The following is a 17,398-nucleotide window of genomic DNA, read 5'->3' on the forward strand; positions in this document are numbered from 1 at the left end:
AATTCAATAATAATGTATTACATTACACTGATGGGTAGTATATGGACACAGCTACATGTACAGTTTTTCATGATTACATTATGATAAGTCAGTTTACATATTCATAAAATTAAGTTGTCCCTTTAAAAGTAGTTGTATTATTATAACATTTTAGCCTTTGGGCCAGTTTCCAATTTTCTGATAAAACAGCATAAGAAAAAAACTAAATGTACACTGGCGACACACTTTATTCGAGCTCGGCTAGTCCCACGAATTCGGGTATACCCGGGTGTATTGAGGTTTGTGACTGTTTTCTGCCCGAGTGCATTGGGTTATTTTCCAGGCAGGGATTGAAGCATTTTATTCCCGCTGGCTGCAATACTGCACAGTATATATATATATATATATATACTGCATTACAATTCATGAATTTATGCCATCTGGTAGACACGCGAAGCATTGCAGCCTATTAAATCCTAATCATTATCATTTAACAGATCAGCCGCCCGTCAACCAGGCATGAACCCAGGCAGGGAAGGCAAACGCAACGGGGCTTGTCAGAGGTGAGGAGCGGCGCATTCCAGGTATCTGCCAGGTACATACTGGGTATTTGCTCGAATAAAGTGTGTCGGTGCAGTAATTGGTTTAGAAAATACAGGCATACCCCGCTTTAAGGACACTCACTTTAAGTACACTCGCGAGTAAGTACATGTCGCCCAATAGGCAAACGGCAGTTCACGCATGCGCCTGTCAGCACGTCCTGAACAGCAATACCGGCTCCCTACCTGTACCGAAGCTGTGCGCAAGCGGGGAGACTATAGAGCATGTTACAAATGTGTTATTTACATCAGTTATGCACGTATATGACGATTGCAGTACTGTACATGCATCGATAAGTGGAAAAAAGGTACTGCTTCACTTTAAGTACATTTTCGCTTTACATACATATTCCGGTCCCATTGCGTATGTTAATGCGGGCTATGCCTGTATAGCAATATAGCAATATTTGCTGAAAAATATTAGCCAGCTTCCATCAGCATGGATATTTGCTCAGATCTTCTAGTAAATATTGTATTTTAGTTTATCTTAACAATAAAGTTCAGACAGAAATGTGGCTTGTTTTATACATGAATACTGTACATCGTGAAAAATGGAAATACTCTTTCACAGGCCTCCAAATCATACTAGTTAAGAAACAGCCAAGGAAAGAGCTAAAATGCATCAGAATCAAAAATGATAACTCGCTTAGGTATCTTAATTACCCAAAAATTAGAAAATAAAATATTGGACCCTTTCAGTGTGAGATGGGCAGGCAAATGATTGGAGTAAAGAAAAAGCAGTGCTATTAAACAAATTATTTGCCTCTGGATTTACAAAGGGAAAATCAATTGTAATAGTAGTGCCACAGGAGGAAGCCATAACCTCTATATTAATTGGTTAACTAAGGAAGAAGTTCATATGCGGCTTGATAAAATTAAATTAAATTAGGCACCTGCCCCCGATGGCATACAGTACATCCAAGAGTTCTTAAGGAATTACTGTAAGTTCATTAATAGCCAAACCATTACATTTAATATTCATGGTCTCATTTTCCACAGGTTCGGTACCACAAAATTGGCAAAAAGCAGACTATGCCTATATTTAAAAATATAGCCAGATCACAACCGGGGAATTACAGATCTGCAAGCCTGACATCAATAGTGGGGAAGCTACTTGAAGGTTTAGTACAGAATAATATTCAGGAATACCTAATGGATAACAAAATTATTAGTAATAGTCAGCATGGATTTATGAAGGATAGATCATGGCAAACTAACCTTATTAGTTTCTTTGAGAAGGTAAGTAGGAATTTAAACAAGGCTAATACAGTTAATATGGTCTACTTAGATTTTGCAAAGGCTTTTGATATAGTTCCATACAAGAGGTTAGTGTACAAAATAAAGCAAATTGGACTCTGTAAAAATATTTGGTCCTGGATTGCAAACTCTTTGAACCATAGGCAACAGAGAGTTGTCATAAAAGGAACTTTCCCAGGTTCAGTAAAGTTGTGACTGGAGTACCTCAAGGATCAGTACTGAGAGACCTGCTTTTTAACTTGTTTATTAATTACTTTAGATGTTGGCATACAGAGAAAAGTCTCCATCTTTGCTGATGGCACTAAAGGGCCAATTCTAGCAGCTTTGATAACTTCTATCTTGAAAGATGTGGCAAGAGGTGATCGCAGTGTTTTTATTTTAGTTTGAATACTAGTGTGTGGGAGCAGGGGGTCTCAGGATCTTAACCGAATTAATTTCAGGTCCGGGGACTCTCTGCTTCCTGAGTTACAGGCCCAGGTATGGGGTGCCGGTATCTCCTATGTGTTGGAAATGTCACAAGACACAGGAGATTTAAATATTGAATGGGGATAATGGCACCCCATAACAGGGCCTTAACTCGGGAAGCAGGGGGTCCCCGGACCTGAAATTAATGCGTTTCAGCTCCGGAAACCTCCTGCTCACGCACACTAGTATTCAAATGAAAATAAAAACAGCTTCCTTATCTTAGAGGCTGGCCGCTAAGGTAATGAAGGGGTTAAACCAAAGTACCCTGTTTATTGGGGACATAGGAGGTGGAGGAAGGGAATAGTTGCCCTAGGGTGGGTGGTTAGGCCTGCCAGGAAGGTTGTGGGAAGAATTAACCCCATTCACTACCATAGATAATCATATCCATATTATATGGGCATGATGTAACACCGTGCCAATCAACGGGTAGAGGGTGGTGTTTGTTGCCCTGGGGTGGGTGGTTTGGTCACCTGGGTGGGCAGCGGGAGATAGGGGTTAACCCCTCAATTACTATAGCAATTTCCCTCTTATTTCATTGAATTAATTACTTTTTTTTATAGTTGGACATAGCAGATATGCAGTATACTTAATTAATACACATAGGGGCACTAACAATTGGCAGTCAGTATTTTGGGTGGGAAATAAAAATAGTTCAGCAAATTGTTCTCATAAATGCATGGTAATTCTAAGACTGGTAAACATATTAAAATCTTTGATAAAAGGGTTGCTGTTGCAAATAATATGACAAATTATCCGTTTTTACAGCAACAATTACCTTGTTTGAATTAGAAATGATATGGCTTTCTGAGAATTGGTTCACAAAAGCTAATTGTGTGCCTTCAGCAGTCCATGCAATAATATTCATAGATCATGTTCATGCGTTACAACATTTAATGGAAACCTGTAAAAAAAAATCTATTTGGCATTCAACATGGTGATTTGGAAATAAGTTTCACTCAATTATCACATTATTGTAAGGCATAGCAGGTCATTCACTCCTGTAAAAATATTACAGCTACCAATTAAGTGTCACTGTGCTGCCTTTGCAGTTTTCCAATAATTTTCTCTGCTTAGGTGTCTTTTTATACTCTATCAATTAATACAGGAATTCTATGCAACTGAATTTACTGGAAATGTATTGATCCTTCACAAATGACTATACCAACATTTAGAGAAAAGTGGACATAGTCCTTACCAGTGCAATTGATTGGCATTTACTGTATCAAGTTATAGAACAATTTCCAGTCACTTAAAAACGGCAACTATTAGCAACAAAAAAAAAAACGACATTTGGGGGTACTAGTGTACTCACCCTAATATTAGCAAGTTAGTCTGAATAGTTATTTCTACTGCATATAAAAATATAATAATTTGTGACTAAATATAATATCCTGTTTACATGCACTAAGCCAGTGGTGCAAAAACTGGGGAGCATGACATTTTCTGCGGGGGTGGAGAGACGCAGCATTTACAGATTTATTTGTTAAAATCTTTATTGTTTTGGTCTTTGATTCTGTTTTATTATATGAATCAGGAAGAGTTTTGTTATATAATATGATACATTCGGTTTTTCATGTTATATTCTTTTCTTTTTTCATTTTTTAATTATGATTTTATTATACATAGCTATTAAAGTTGTTTTTGTTTTTAACATGACCAGAGATATTTTATATCAAAGAACGCATTTTGTCCAGATCGTTTGTTAATAAAGTTTGCGCTGTTTTGATTTGCTGATGTCACCACTCCCCTTCCAATCCGGACACTGATTTGTTTGTGGAACTTAGAGAAGAGTTAGTTATGTTCCATCTTGCTTACACAAGTTAGTGTTGCTGCTGCATGCAGCATAACAAGGTTTTCATTGTTACGATGATGCGCTGACATCATACGTTTCGCGCCATTTTCGCAAACCCGGCAGTGAAGGGGATTGGTGTCGCCGGCGTCCATAGTAGGTATAAATGCATTCTGGGTATTATATCTTGTATTCACCTTGATAAAGAGCCAACGCTTGAAACGCGTAGGTGTGGGCATTTTTGCCTGTGTATGCTGCTTTTTTCCATGTTGCTGATGAATAAGGCTAAGGCCCCGGTCACGGCGCTCTAATGCGCGCCCGCGCTTTTGGCTGCGCGTTCCGGCGATTCCCCGGTCTGCAGCTCACTGCAGGAGCAGAGACCGGGGGGGGGGGGGGGGCGTGGCGGAGGAGTGACGGGGGCGCTGCCATGACGTCACCCGGCAGGTTCGCCCTCATTGGCTGAACCGCCGGGGGACGTGCCTAGCCGCTCGACGCGAGGTCCTGCTCTCAATTCTATTGAGAGCAGGAGTAGCTCTCGCGCGAGCGCTGCGGCCCCCCTCGCAGCGGGCCCGGCGCCATTGCGGGGAGGGCTCTCCTGCTGTAGCAGGCAGCGGGGGCAAGGCCTTAGCCTTTTCTCACTTTGGGAACGTTCTCCTTTTTTGATAATTTCAACCTTCTGGGAGTAGTGCCGTGTTTTTTTCGCTTTTGCTGTTGTATCTGATTGAAGACGGAAGCACACCTGTACCTGGGGACTTGGATCACCACCCAATGATGCTGCACTATATGTGAGTCCTTGAGAAATATCGCTTTCATCATTCATCACACTATATAGTTTTATATGTGTGTGGACAATTTATTGTGTGTCTGTATCTCATTCCGTTCATGAAAACCGGATTTAGGTTTTAAAAAAAAACCCTTGCAAACTTATCTATGGTTGGAGTACCCCCAGAACCCCTATACCAGGTTCTGGGTGATCAGGGCATTAACTGAGCATCCCCCCCTTATACAACCGACCCCTTTACTGTTTCACGGATACCACACATCCCTATGCCCCATTTACCTTTCTTGTTTTTGCTGAAGCAGGGAGTCCTAGCGGTGAGTCACACAAGCGTTTCAAGGGGAGATTTTGCCGGAGCAATGTGTCTCAATGTATCCGAGAATCCGACCTGATTCCTGGGTACATTTTTGGGGTATCCAGCAACTCTGGAACCCCCGCTACCTAGACACATTCTGACAAAACTTTCTCTGCAAAACCGCCCCCTTGAAACTCTTAGCCTAGCAATCTCTGCTTGCTGGCATACATTGAAAGGTAAAACACAGAAAATTCTTTATTGTTGTACAATTACACACATTGCATGTACAACAAACAGGTTCAAGAGCTGACACTCTAAAACCCCAAATATGGATCAGAAGTAACCAGCCGGGCATAATACCTTTATTGATGGCCAGGTTACCCCCTCACCATCACAGCATTTTTTTTAGGGTAGCAATCACTGCACCCCAGCGATGTGAATTGAAGTGGTGGGGGCTCCATGTTTGTTTCGATCATATTAACCGTACTGATGGAGCGGTTAACGTGATATCCACCTAGAAAATGATTATTAATATCACAAAGTCATTATGGAACCCTAACAGTTAATGGTAAACTTTGGACTTCTATCAATGAGATCCCATTTTTTTTTTCTAGAACCCCTGATTCTCACTGACTTCTGTCCATGAAAGTTAACATCATTGCAAAACTATATAGAAATCACCTGGATGGGAATGTGGCAGGTTGCCAGCAGATTTGTCCTACAGTAGCTCTACAAAGTAAAAGCATGCTTTATTACAGTAGGTTGTGCGTTCTCAGTTTATTATTAATGGATTGTGCATTTACCTTGAAATCTCTCCTTGTTCACCAAGTTCAAGGTATTGTGCTACATCCTCTGGAGTCAACACGTTGTATCCATCTTCATTCATAGAGAAGGAAAGTGAGGCTGTTGATAAGCGTTGGAAGGTCAATGTGTCAAGGGGCATGTTTTCCTTATTGAAATTATTCTTTGTCTGACAGTTTTCTTGCTTTGACTGAGAATATGAGGACAGATGTGAGATATTGCAGACCCTGTAAAAAATATACAATAATAAGTAACATGAAAGGTGTTATGACTATCACTTCTGTTTTACTGCATGATCCCAAATCTTTTTTTAAGTACACAGGGGTGTATTTAAAAATATTCATTGTTATATCTCACTGTATATAGAAATGTGACGCCCATTATTCTTAACACAATTCATCAAAAGTCACCACATCCATTTTTTTACCTATTGCTCCATTTGTCTGTATCGTGAGATTTAGTTTCATGCGTTACATTACTTTTTGTGTCGAGTATTAGATAATAATATACACTTATTTTAAAAATTACACCCTTACATGACTCAATATTTAAAAAAAATAGATTTTTTTTTGTTTAAACAAGGCAAACTACTACTTTTTAAGCCACTTCAACTACTGCATAACATCCAAAGCTGGGACAATTACATCAATATTCTTCCTTCCTATTAATATTCTTGTTCGTGTAAGTTTGATAGTTGACTGACTTAACATCAAACTCATACAGTAGTTACACTTTTGTTGCAGAATGGCAATTTATCTGCTGTTGCAAATGCAAGTTTTTAAAATGTTTCAAGTGGAAATATTCAATGAATAATACAGATAGTTATTTCAGTTTTACACCTGGAATAGGTTTCCCCACAAAACTATGTGTGCTTCTAGATAAGTGAATAAACTGCCTTTTAAAGATAAACGTGTGTGGAATCTTTTTGAACATTTCACAGAAAAATAAGAATCAATAGGATTTTTTTTCCTTACATGATGCATTTTTGCAGTTGGGATACTTTAAAACATAATCCCCTACACATAAGCTATAGAAGTATAGTGTAGGTTACTACTTGAATTTGGATTTGCCCCAGTTTTGCAGCCAGAAGCTATTAGTACTGTCAATAATTCCATTTGATAGCCTTTGAACAGTCCTCATGTGTCAAGGAAATGTAGGAGCAAAACCATGGCAAAGACAGCCACTTTCATCTTGCACTGTACCTCTTTTCTTAATTAGGGTCTATGTATCAAAGAAAAAGAAGAAAGCAATAGGATTTTCATTGTTTTATATATCTGGAGCAATCTTCTTGCCCTAGCATTGCACTAGTTTTGCTTTAGATACATATGGGCAACTTCAACAAGCTCTGAGGCATTGACTTGAATGGCAGTTAATATATGCTCCAGTTGACACATGGGGAAAATTAGCCAGATACCCGGCAATGTAGTTTTCACCAATTTTGCCCCCACGCATCTATTGGTGCATATATTATAATACTGCTATATAAAATGTAATTCTCTGTCTGTTTTCCAGCTTTCTTTTTCTTTGAGCAAACCAAGCCTTCCAATGTACGTGGTTAACAATCTGCATCAGATGTGAGCAAATAAATAACCTGTGTCACGTAGTCATCCTGGAGTAATTTATAAACTGCCGAATGAGATGAACTCAATCCCAGGTTTTGGTGCTGATGTGCTGTGGAGGTGATGAAGGGCTACTCTATTTTTTCTTTATAAACTAATGGTCAGCTACTTTAATTAGCTAAAGCTTGTGAGCTCCAATAAAACTACAAAACAGTATTGAGGAATAATTTCCGAAATGACACAACATGAAAGATGAAGTATATTGCTTCTTCAGTATAGTTTTATATCATAAATATATTGTAGATGTTGTTCAAAGTTGGATGGAAAATTATCAGACCCAACATGTTTAGTTGTTCGTATTTCTACACAAAGTCTAAAATAATAAGGTGCCTTATACTATAAAACTTGCTAGTTGCTTTTAATTAATTCCACATGAAGAAAAAAATCAATTTCCTTAAGTAATGATCTGATTACTCAAGAACAAATGAGATATCTCTTAAATTACCTACGTATTGTAGCAAATTGTTTCAATTCCCTATAAATGGCTTAAGGTCATTTTTTGTGACAGTTACTTTTTCATCATCCCAGAGCCATTTCTCTAGACTCCAGCTCACATGCTGCATGCCAATAGACATTTTCTTTCAATAGTACTTCTGCCTAACTTGTTATTGTCTGACATTTTGTACTTTGAATGAGTCAAATGCCAATAAAACATCAGCCAGTGCATTGAACTGATCTTGAGCTACGATGCCTGCCAAGGGATAAAAGCTGTTAAATTAAGAGTCTGCAAACACCTAGGAATGCAGAAGACAATAAAATGTTAAACATCCAAAGATGTAAAAGACCTAGATTAATTTTCAATAATAACTATATGGAAAATCTTAAATTCCAACCTAAATAAAGACATTTGCTACCATAGCAGATTTCAAAAGAACTTGGTTGTGGGTCTAAACTAAAACACATCTGGTTTACGAATCTATTTTTACTGTGATTTTGAACTGAGCAGGATTTGTGGTTTAATTTAAGGACTGAACGAAAGCCTGTAACGTGGATCCCATTATAGCATCTAAAAGGAGAAATCCCCCTTTATGTCACTTCATGCTGAAACATATAAGACCAACGTTACTAAATGATGTGAAGCATTAGCACATTAAGTGCCATTAACTTGAAGTAACCATTTAGCAACTTTGGGCCCTATTCAATATGCTGTGAAGCAATTTTTCCCCTATCTCAAGAAAATTTATGTGGTGAAAACCAATCTAAGGATGCATTGTGAACGCAGATGCAGAACTAAAACAGATGCAGTGGCCGTTACTCAAACACTTTACGTGGTGTATACCTCAGAATACCCATGTCATGGCGCGGGATTCCTTCTAACCGTACAGCCTTTAGACGCGAGTGCAGGTGAGTGCAGAAAATTGCATTATAGTGTTCTGGTTTTTAAACACCTGAAATTGACACAGTAGCAGAGTAGCACAGTACTGTACACATTACAATTCATTCATTTCATTGCATATAATTGCACACAATCCATGAAATTCCAACAAAGCAAACGCGATAAACACGTGTGCCTGGGGCGATTGGCGGCGTTACTGCCGCGTGGAGTACAGCAGCGCACACGAAAACAGCGCCGTGATTTGTTCGAATAACGGCCTCTGCATCTGTATGTTAATAAGCAGAATAGTTCAAAGCACATTGGTAAACTTATTTTAGATACTGTATCTGTATCAAGCATGCCAGTACTGCAGTTTACTAAAAGCATAATAGCAGTAAGTAAAGAAAAGAAAAAAACCTGTTTAGTGGACCAGTGTTTCATTGATACACCATGCTGGGACTATGAGTTATTCTAGCTTCAGGAACTGCTGTGAGTCTTCACAGCTGAAATCATCATCTAGGAACTGGTTATTGTTATGAACATTTTCCTTGTGTGTTGTGGATATCTGTGCAAATGCCGAAGGCTTAGATCGACTCCCCATACCTGCCAGACATGGACATGTCTGGTTGTGTTTGCGCCCCTATCTGTTTTTTCTTATATATCAAATGGCCACTTATTGCTAAGAAAACAATAGGGACATTTTTAGTACATCTTTCTTGTGAGACGCATGGTTTGAAATAATGCAATTTTGTTGTGTGTTTGTTTATTTTGTAATACTGTATTTATCGGACTTGTGAAATATAACTTTAAAAATATATATACTGTATGTATAAATAAAGTTGTATATTTTTATAACCAACTAAACTGTTCATTAATCTTTCTCACTTGAGGACATTGATGTGCTATTTTTCCGTTGCCTTCTTTTGATAAGGGGAATATAGTCCTTTAACATCCACTAAGTAAAGCAAAGTTGATAAATATTGTTATAATCCTTAGATCTAGTCTTTGAGGAACTGCCTTCACTTTCTTGGAGATAAATGTTTTCTGTGACCTCTATTTGAAGGTGATCAATATTGAGGCTTAACTTGTGTGCCTGAACCTGTGTCCACCAAAAAGATACAATAATTTAAGCATCTTCTCCATAACAAAAATACTGCAACACTCATAATCTAATTCTATCATACTGTATGACCTGGGCTAACCATGAGTGAAGACGAGAGAGGCAGATAGGAACCGATAAGGTCTGGTGTGTGTTGGCAAAACTGTGGAGGGAGAATCCCCACACATGCGGAGGATGGTTGCACAGAAGACAACAGATGTTTTTCTATTTCTCTAATAAACAAACAACTAAATAGATTTCTGCATGAAAGTGACATATGTGTTTTATTTTTGAAGTCCTTAAAGCCATTTAATTTTTCTACTTTTACACTATTGTGTGGTTTTGATCAATATGGCTATCTGATCACGCTTCTCCTCAGAGCGACGAGTCTCTTTATACTATTTGGTGACCATTTAGCCCAGATAAAAATGCCTGGACCATTCTTTCTGACAGCTCTTGCCCTTGTGCCATGGCTTTTCACCTTAAAAAAGCGCACATTCTTATTTAAAAAAAAAAAAAAGTCAGGACATCCTGTAATAAGATGGCAGCTCCTACCCGCTCACGCAGACACAAATGCACGAGCTCAAAATCCGCTGCAGAATCCACCTTCTTTTAGGACTCTCAACAACCATTTACTAAATAAAATATTTTAAATCTCTTCGACAATATAAAACGGACTTTCCAATCAGACCTTTGGAAGGCTCTCTCTGACATAAAGCAGGAAGTTTCTGCCCTGGGAAAGGAAATAGATATACTTGAGAGTGAAGTTGATGAAATAATACTCACCCAAGGCAATGTCCATAAAGAGCTTGATTGCCTAACGCTATTTCTATGCTCCGTTCAAGGGGCCACGGTGGCCCTCGAAAATGTATAACAAAGAAAACAACTTGTGAATCCGAGTAGCTCATGAGTCTATATTTATACAGTAGGATATCTAAATACTTACCTGCGGAAACTCTTCTACCCAATCCTGCTATAGGAAGACCTGGAGATGCTTACGATGGACTGGGCCCATTGTGGAATATCCCTAATGTTACCCTCTGAGATGCACATACTTGAGCAGCAACATAATGAGGCTAGTCTGACATAGAAAACATCACAAGTAAAGTGATTATGCCAAAATGCAACTGGCTGAGTGACACACAATACAACTATGGACCTATTGTAATGTCTACATGTTCTAGGACATCATGACAGCTAAGAGGTGACAAAGTATAACCATATGTAAGGAAAAGTGCATGAATAAAATTATAACACTTATTTACAAAATAAAACATTATAAAGTGTCTAGTTTAAAAAAACAGAATAAGGAGCTTGAGCGAGCACAAACGTGGATGAAATAGTAGAATATTTATTTTAAAAATCAATGTTTCCGTCCCTACCTGCAAGACCCCTGTCTTTTGTTGTATACATTTGCCATGCTCAGAAGCACTTCTTTTTGCGCACAAACACACACACACACATACACACACACACACACACACACACACACACACACACACACACACACACACACACACACACACACACACACGATGTAATGGGTGTTGGAGTTTGAGCTAACTGGGATTGTGTGTGTTAATTTAATTCCTAACTGTTGTTTGGGGGTAAGTGGCCCCTTCTCCCAGAGCTCACCCCTCCCCACCTTTTTAACTTGGGAGGTTTTAGCATTTTGCTGAATGGACAGGACTCACTGTGGTTGTTTCCCCTCATACAGAGGTAAAAGGAAGGGTTCACAGTTTAGTGTTAGGACCTGCAAATGTGGTTATACCTTGATGTTGGTATGCAGGCTTATGACGCTTTGGCTAAAGGGTTTAACTAAATAACCAAGAAAATATTATTACAGGCATACCCCGGTTTAAGGACACTCACTTTAAGTACACTCGCGAGTAAGGACATATCGCCCAATATGCAAACGGCAGCTCGCGCATGCGCCTGTCAGCACATCCTGAACAGCAATACCGGCTCCCTACCTGTACCGAAGCTGTGCACAAGCGGGGAGACTATAGAGCCTGTTACATATGCGTTATTTACATCAGTTATGCACGTATATGATGATTGCAGTACAGTACATGCATCAATAAGTGGAAAAAAGGTAGTGCTTCACTTTAAGTACATTTTCGCTTTACATACATTTAAGAATATATAAGAGAATATATAGGTATTGCACTGTGTATTTTTGTCACATTGGCAGTAGCTTTGGGCATCTTTGTTTGTTTTTTGTTGTATACATTTAGCCACACCCAATAGCACTTTTTTGGACACATATTTACATATATATATATATATTATGGGGTAATGTTTGGGGTTTCTCAGAGCTTGTTGGGAATCTGTGTATCTGTATAGTAGTTTAAATAATGTTAATCTTTGACATACATTACACAATAATTTTTTTTAAATCCCAAACATACTGTAACGTAAAGTTCTAAATGTATTTAAATATATAAAAATGTCTCATTGATATACTGCAGTATATAACTACAGTATTCTGTATCCCATAAACAGTGTTTTACTATATACAGTACAGTACTGTAGATACACAAAGAGCAGTACTAATGTACAACGGATACAATTGACAATTTGACATACACGCATGCACAGAAATGTGATGACACACATATGCATTCAAACATAAACGCATGTGCGGATTATATATTTTACATTCGGAAGGAGAGCGGGTTTATTTTTGCATTATTCGTTTTAACTTTATTATCCTGTACAAATAAAACATTTAAAAATACTTTTTGTTGTGTGTGTTCATATTTTAAATCTTCTACAGTTCGAGAATTTTTGTATGGCTAAAAGCTCAGGAGCCTCAGAAAGAACTTTTTTCCCATGTACTGTACTGTATACAGTATGAACTCATATTTTTCATCTTCAAATTACAATTACACACACATTTGAAGTACTGTACAGGAATAAAAGACAGGTTGAATTGCAATTAGATTTTTTAAGACAATAACTCGCAATCGCCCATTTGAGTTTCTCGACGGTATTGCAGACAACACAAAAATGCAATTTTCTGCACTCGATCAAAACACTAGTAAACTCCCATATTAAGGTGGGAAAATGTCAAGAAATCTCAAAACAGCACGGGGTGTGCAAAGGAATACAACCCGTTAAATGATCGGATAACGGCCGCTGCATCTGTACACAATTTTTGAATAAACCACTAGGTAATTTTACATGTGGGAAATTTGTCACTTCATGTCACGGGAGAAAACTTTAAAAGATTGTTGTACTGGGAAGGAATACAAAATTAGGTATTTTATTAATTGCCGTAGCAACTTCATTGTATATATGATCACCTGCCCATGTAATAAGTATTACATTGGGAAGACTATAAGGTCGCTAAAAGTACATATAGGTGAACATATGAACGGCATAAGGAATGCTAAACATTTATTGGACGAGGGGAAAAATTGCATAACCTTGCGCAACACTTTTTGATTGTCATGTAGGGTCCACTGAGGAGTTAAAATTCAAGGGCCTAGAGATAGTGGTTTGAGACCCTATAAGGGACGACAGAGAACTAAAACTCCTTCAGAGGGAACAATATTTGATCTATTCACTGCATAGTAAATAATCCAAAACAATAAAATCCCTAACAACTCTGGATTGCAGAGATAACAATATATATATATATATATAAAATGTAGATTCCTTACCAGGCAGATCAGGAGTCCAAGACCACGCAGCAAGAACCGAGACAGCACTCAGATTGATATCAAATATAAATGATTGGAAAAAAAGGCACATACAACCGACGTTTCGGTCCTGAAACAGGACCTTTCTCAAGGTAGTGCTTACCCTTATGTGACAAAAAACACCATTATATACCCACATGCAACACCATTAGCAAACAGTGTTAGGTTAAAAACCTGCCCCTCCTCTCTGGATCAGCTGAAAGCAATTATACACAAAACGATCTAAATGACATCATTGCTATGCAATCTATAAGACCCGGAGTGTCTGTATGGGGGAACCCTTAAAGCAGAAGCCCGTGAGCATGCACAGGTGTGCAATGTCAGGCGCGAGTGTAAATGTATAGACCCATGCGCCGAAATACAGCGTCTAGTATCGTCATAGCGATACCACAGAAGGGGGACCATCGCGCATATGTATACTAATATGCCAAAGCACGGAGCGCGAGAGAGCGTTGCGCATGCTTACAGGGACGGAATATGAGCGTCTCACGTTGCCATGGCGATATAATACCGGGGCAGTCATTGCGCATGTACATGCTCATTAATGTTTTCAGTTTACCCTCAGGCTGTGCGTTTAAGCTGCGTTCATACTCTACCAGTTATTCTGGCTTTTACATGCTATACCTGCACGCATGCGCAATGGGCTTCCATTCGCGCTCCGTGTTTCAGACTGTCAGCGCATACATGCGCAATGACTGCCCCGGTATTATATCGCCATGGCAACGTGAGACGCTCATATTCCGTCCCTGTAAGCATGCGCAACGCTCTCTCGCGCTCCGTGCTTTGGCATATTAGTATACATATGCGCGATGGTCCCCCTTCTGTGGTATCGCTATGACGATACTAGACGCTGTATTTCGGCGCATGGGTCTATACATTTACACTCGCGCCTGACATTGCACACCTGTGCATGCTCACGGGCTTCTGCTTTAAGGGTTCCCCCATACAGACACTCCGGGTCTTATAGATTGCATAGCAATGATGTCATTTAGATCGTTTTGTGTATAATTGCTTTCAGCTGATCCAGAAAGGAGGGGCAGGTTTTTAACCTATCACTGTTTGCTAATGGTGTTGCATGTGGGTATATAATGGTGGTTTTTGTCACATAAGGGTAAGCACTCCCTTGAGAAAGGTCCTAATTCAGGACCGAAACGTCGGTTGCATGTGCCTTTTTTTTCAATACATTTATATTTGATATCAATCTGAGTGCTGTCTCGGTTCTTGCTGCGTGGTCTTGGACTCCTGGTCTGCCTGGTAAGGAATCTACATTTTATTCAATATTATATGGGACAAGCACCGGCTTTCTACCTTTATTGCGAGTGACATCTGCCTTTGTACATATTTTACACTATGAGATGAGCATCCACCTGGAATTTCATTTTTGTGACTCCCCTGTGTTTCACGGAGTGTCACTTATATATACTTTTTCTCTTGTTACCTATTTACAATCCCTTATTGAGTGACAATTTATGATGGAAGATTTTCCAGACATCACTGGAGTTTTTTCTACCATTTCTGACAGTGTCAGTTATAGTGAATCTGACATTGCCAAGATTAGATTTAGTGAGACCTTTGAGGCAACTTTGGGCTCTGACAAGGCGTCAGATATCTACAATGACCTTATAAAACTATAAAAACGAGAGGTTGATTTCTTTTTGCATGGAGTAACCTTGTCACACTATCATAGGGAGAAACTGATCCCTAGAGGTTTCCATATTAAAAACCAACCAACAATTGGTCGAACAGACACTGAGTTCTGCAGAAAGTGGATTGGTATCCTCAATAAGTGTTCTTATGACCTTATGATTCTGGTCATAGAGCAGTCCAGTAAAGAGATCTCACGACTTAAGAGAGAGATACAGGTGATAACGGATAGACACAGTGAGACACTTGCCTCTGATACCTCTACAGACTGGACTGATAAAATTCAAACTACCCTTGACCAATATCGTGACAGCTTAACGAAATACAAACATGAGAAACTTAAGCAGGTTACCAACGATTACAAGGACAAGCGGGTTTATAGGTGGCTTCTTGGACTACACGAACCTGGGACTGGGCGCGGTGCCCAGCGAAGAACCTATTCACACTTTAAGAAGACTCCAGGTACTGGAACAGGCACTGGTAACAACACGAGTGACACAGATTTCTCGTACTGCTGCGGCACAGTTTATTCGAGCATTTGCCCGTTCTGTGCCGCAGCAGTAGCCTGGCGCGCGCCCGAGAGTGACGGGCGCGCGCCGAAGCAGCGGAAGAGCGCCCTCCGATCGGGGCGCTCTCCCTACCGCTGCCGGGTCCGCCGGGTCCCCCGGAACCCCCTGCCGCTGTCCCGCGATCGCGGGACACCAGGGCTCCCTCGGGGAGCCCCTGGACGCGCGTGCAGGGGGCGCACGCTCCCGAAGACGCGTGACCGCGCGTCTATGACGCGCGGCACGCCGAGGGGCGGCCACTAGCAAGCCGGGAAATCTCCCGGCTTGCGGATCTGGCCGCAGTGTAATAAACTGTGTCGCCAGTGTATGCCCCAGAAGGGACACACTCCGATCCTTTTTTAGGTGGCGGCACAGCGAGTACGCACAAGCCACCCATTCCGTACTCCAACGTAGGAGAGCGGTCAGGAGAGGTACCGGGAAGAAGAGGTCCCTTGGAAAGAGAGGCAAAGAAGCAGCGAGGACATCCCAGGAGGAAGTGATTTACAACATGTCGTCACACCTCCTCACAACCGCAGAGATCAGTGTTCTCCAGAAGGGACTGTCGTTTGTCCCGACCACCTCACAGGACCCTTTCCGCTGGGAAATTGACATGTTCAAAATAGATCGCCAGTTACGTCTTAAGGATTTTTTCTCTAGAACTGCGGTAGTACCTACTATTGCTGATCAGATGACCTATGTTGATACAAAACTTAAGGTTAAGAGCACCTTTGATCAGTTATGAGTAATCCCAGCATTACCACTTTTATGGGACTCCTGGGTAAAGATACTCGTAATAACATCAAACAACACAAAAGGAGTTTCTCCAACCTCTCCGTCGAAGAGAAACAGGCTATCGCATCCCTGAAGTCTAATGACAAGATTATCATCAAACCGGCTGATAAAGGCGGGGGTATTGTCCTGATGGACTATACTGACTATCGAGCTGAAATTTTGCGACAATTAATGGACACCAATCACTACAAAAAATTAAAATGCGATCCTACTTCTGTCTATAAAAAAGAAATAGACTCCATCATCCGCTTAGGAGTTAACAACTCATGGATATCGGAGGCAACCGCTACTTTTTTGTCCCAAGACCACCCCATAGTCCCTATTATCTATGTACTTCTGAAGGTGCACAAGTCCATCGTCAACCCGCCAGGCAGACCAATCATTGCAGCAATGGGATCACTTTGTCACCCACTCTCTCAATTTGTGGACCACCTGTTGCAACCTATGGTTGCGAATATGTCATCGTTTGTGAAGGACACCACGGCCTTTATCACCAAATTAGGCATGATAGCATATGACATCTCAGATATGTTTCTGGTAACCATGGATGTCTCCAGCCTTTACACCAATATCCCACATGTTGAGGGTCTGGAGGCCATTCGGGATCACTTTTCCCATCTTGTGGGATATGATGGGCCTCCAAGTGAATTTGTTCTCCTCTTGATTGATGTTATACTGCATAAGAACTTTTTCCGGTTCGAACGGGATTTCTTC

General features: G+C 40.1%; 1 protein-coding gene across 4 annotated transcripts in view; it reads right to left on the minus strand.

Moving 5' to 3' along the window:
* Nucleotides 1-17,398, minus strand: part of ROBO4 (roundabout guidance receptor 4) — a 255,040-nt gene that overhangs the window by 55,384 nt on the left and 182,258 nt on the right. For all 4 annotated transcript variants that reach the window (XM_075604310.1, XM_075604307.1, XM_075604308.1 and 1 more), the window contains one exon: nt 5,966-6,190. In XM_075604310.1, the coding sequence (XP_075460425.1) occupies nt 5,966-6,190 (225 nt within the window). The remainder of the gene's footprint in view (nt 1-5,965; nt 6,191-17,398) is intronic.

This window comes from Ascaphus truei, chromosome 6, assembly GCF_040206685.1.
Source record: "Ascaphus truei isolate aAscTru1 chromosome 6, aAscTru1.hap1, whole genome shotgun sequence".
In the NCBI taxonomy this organism is placed as follows: Eukaryota; Metazoa; Chordata; class Amphibia; order Anura; family Ascaphidae; genus Ascaphus; species Ascaphus truei.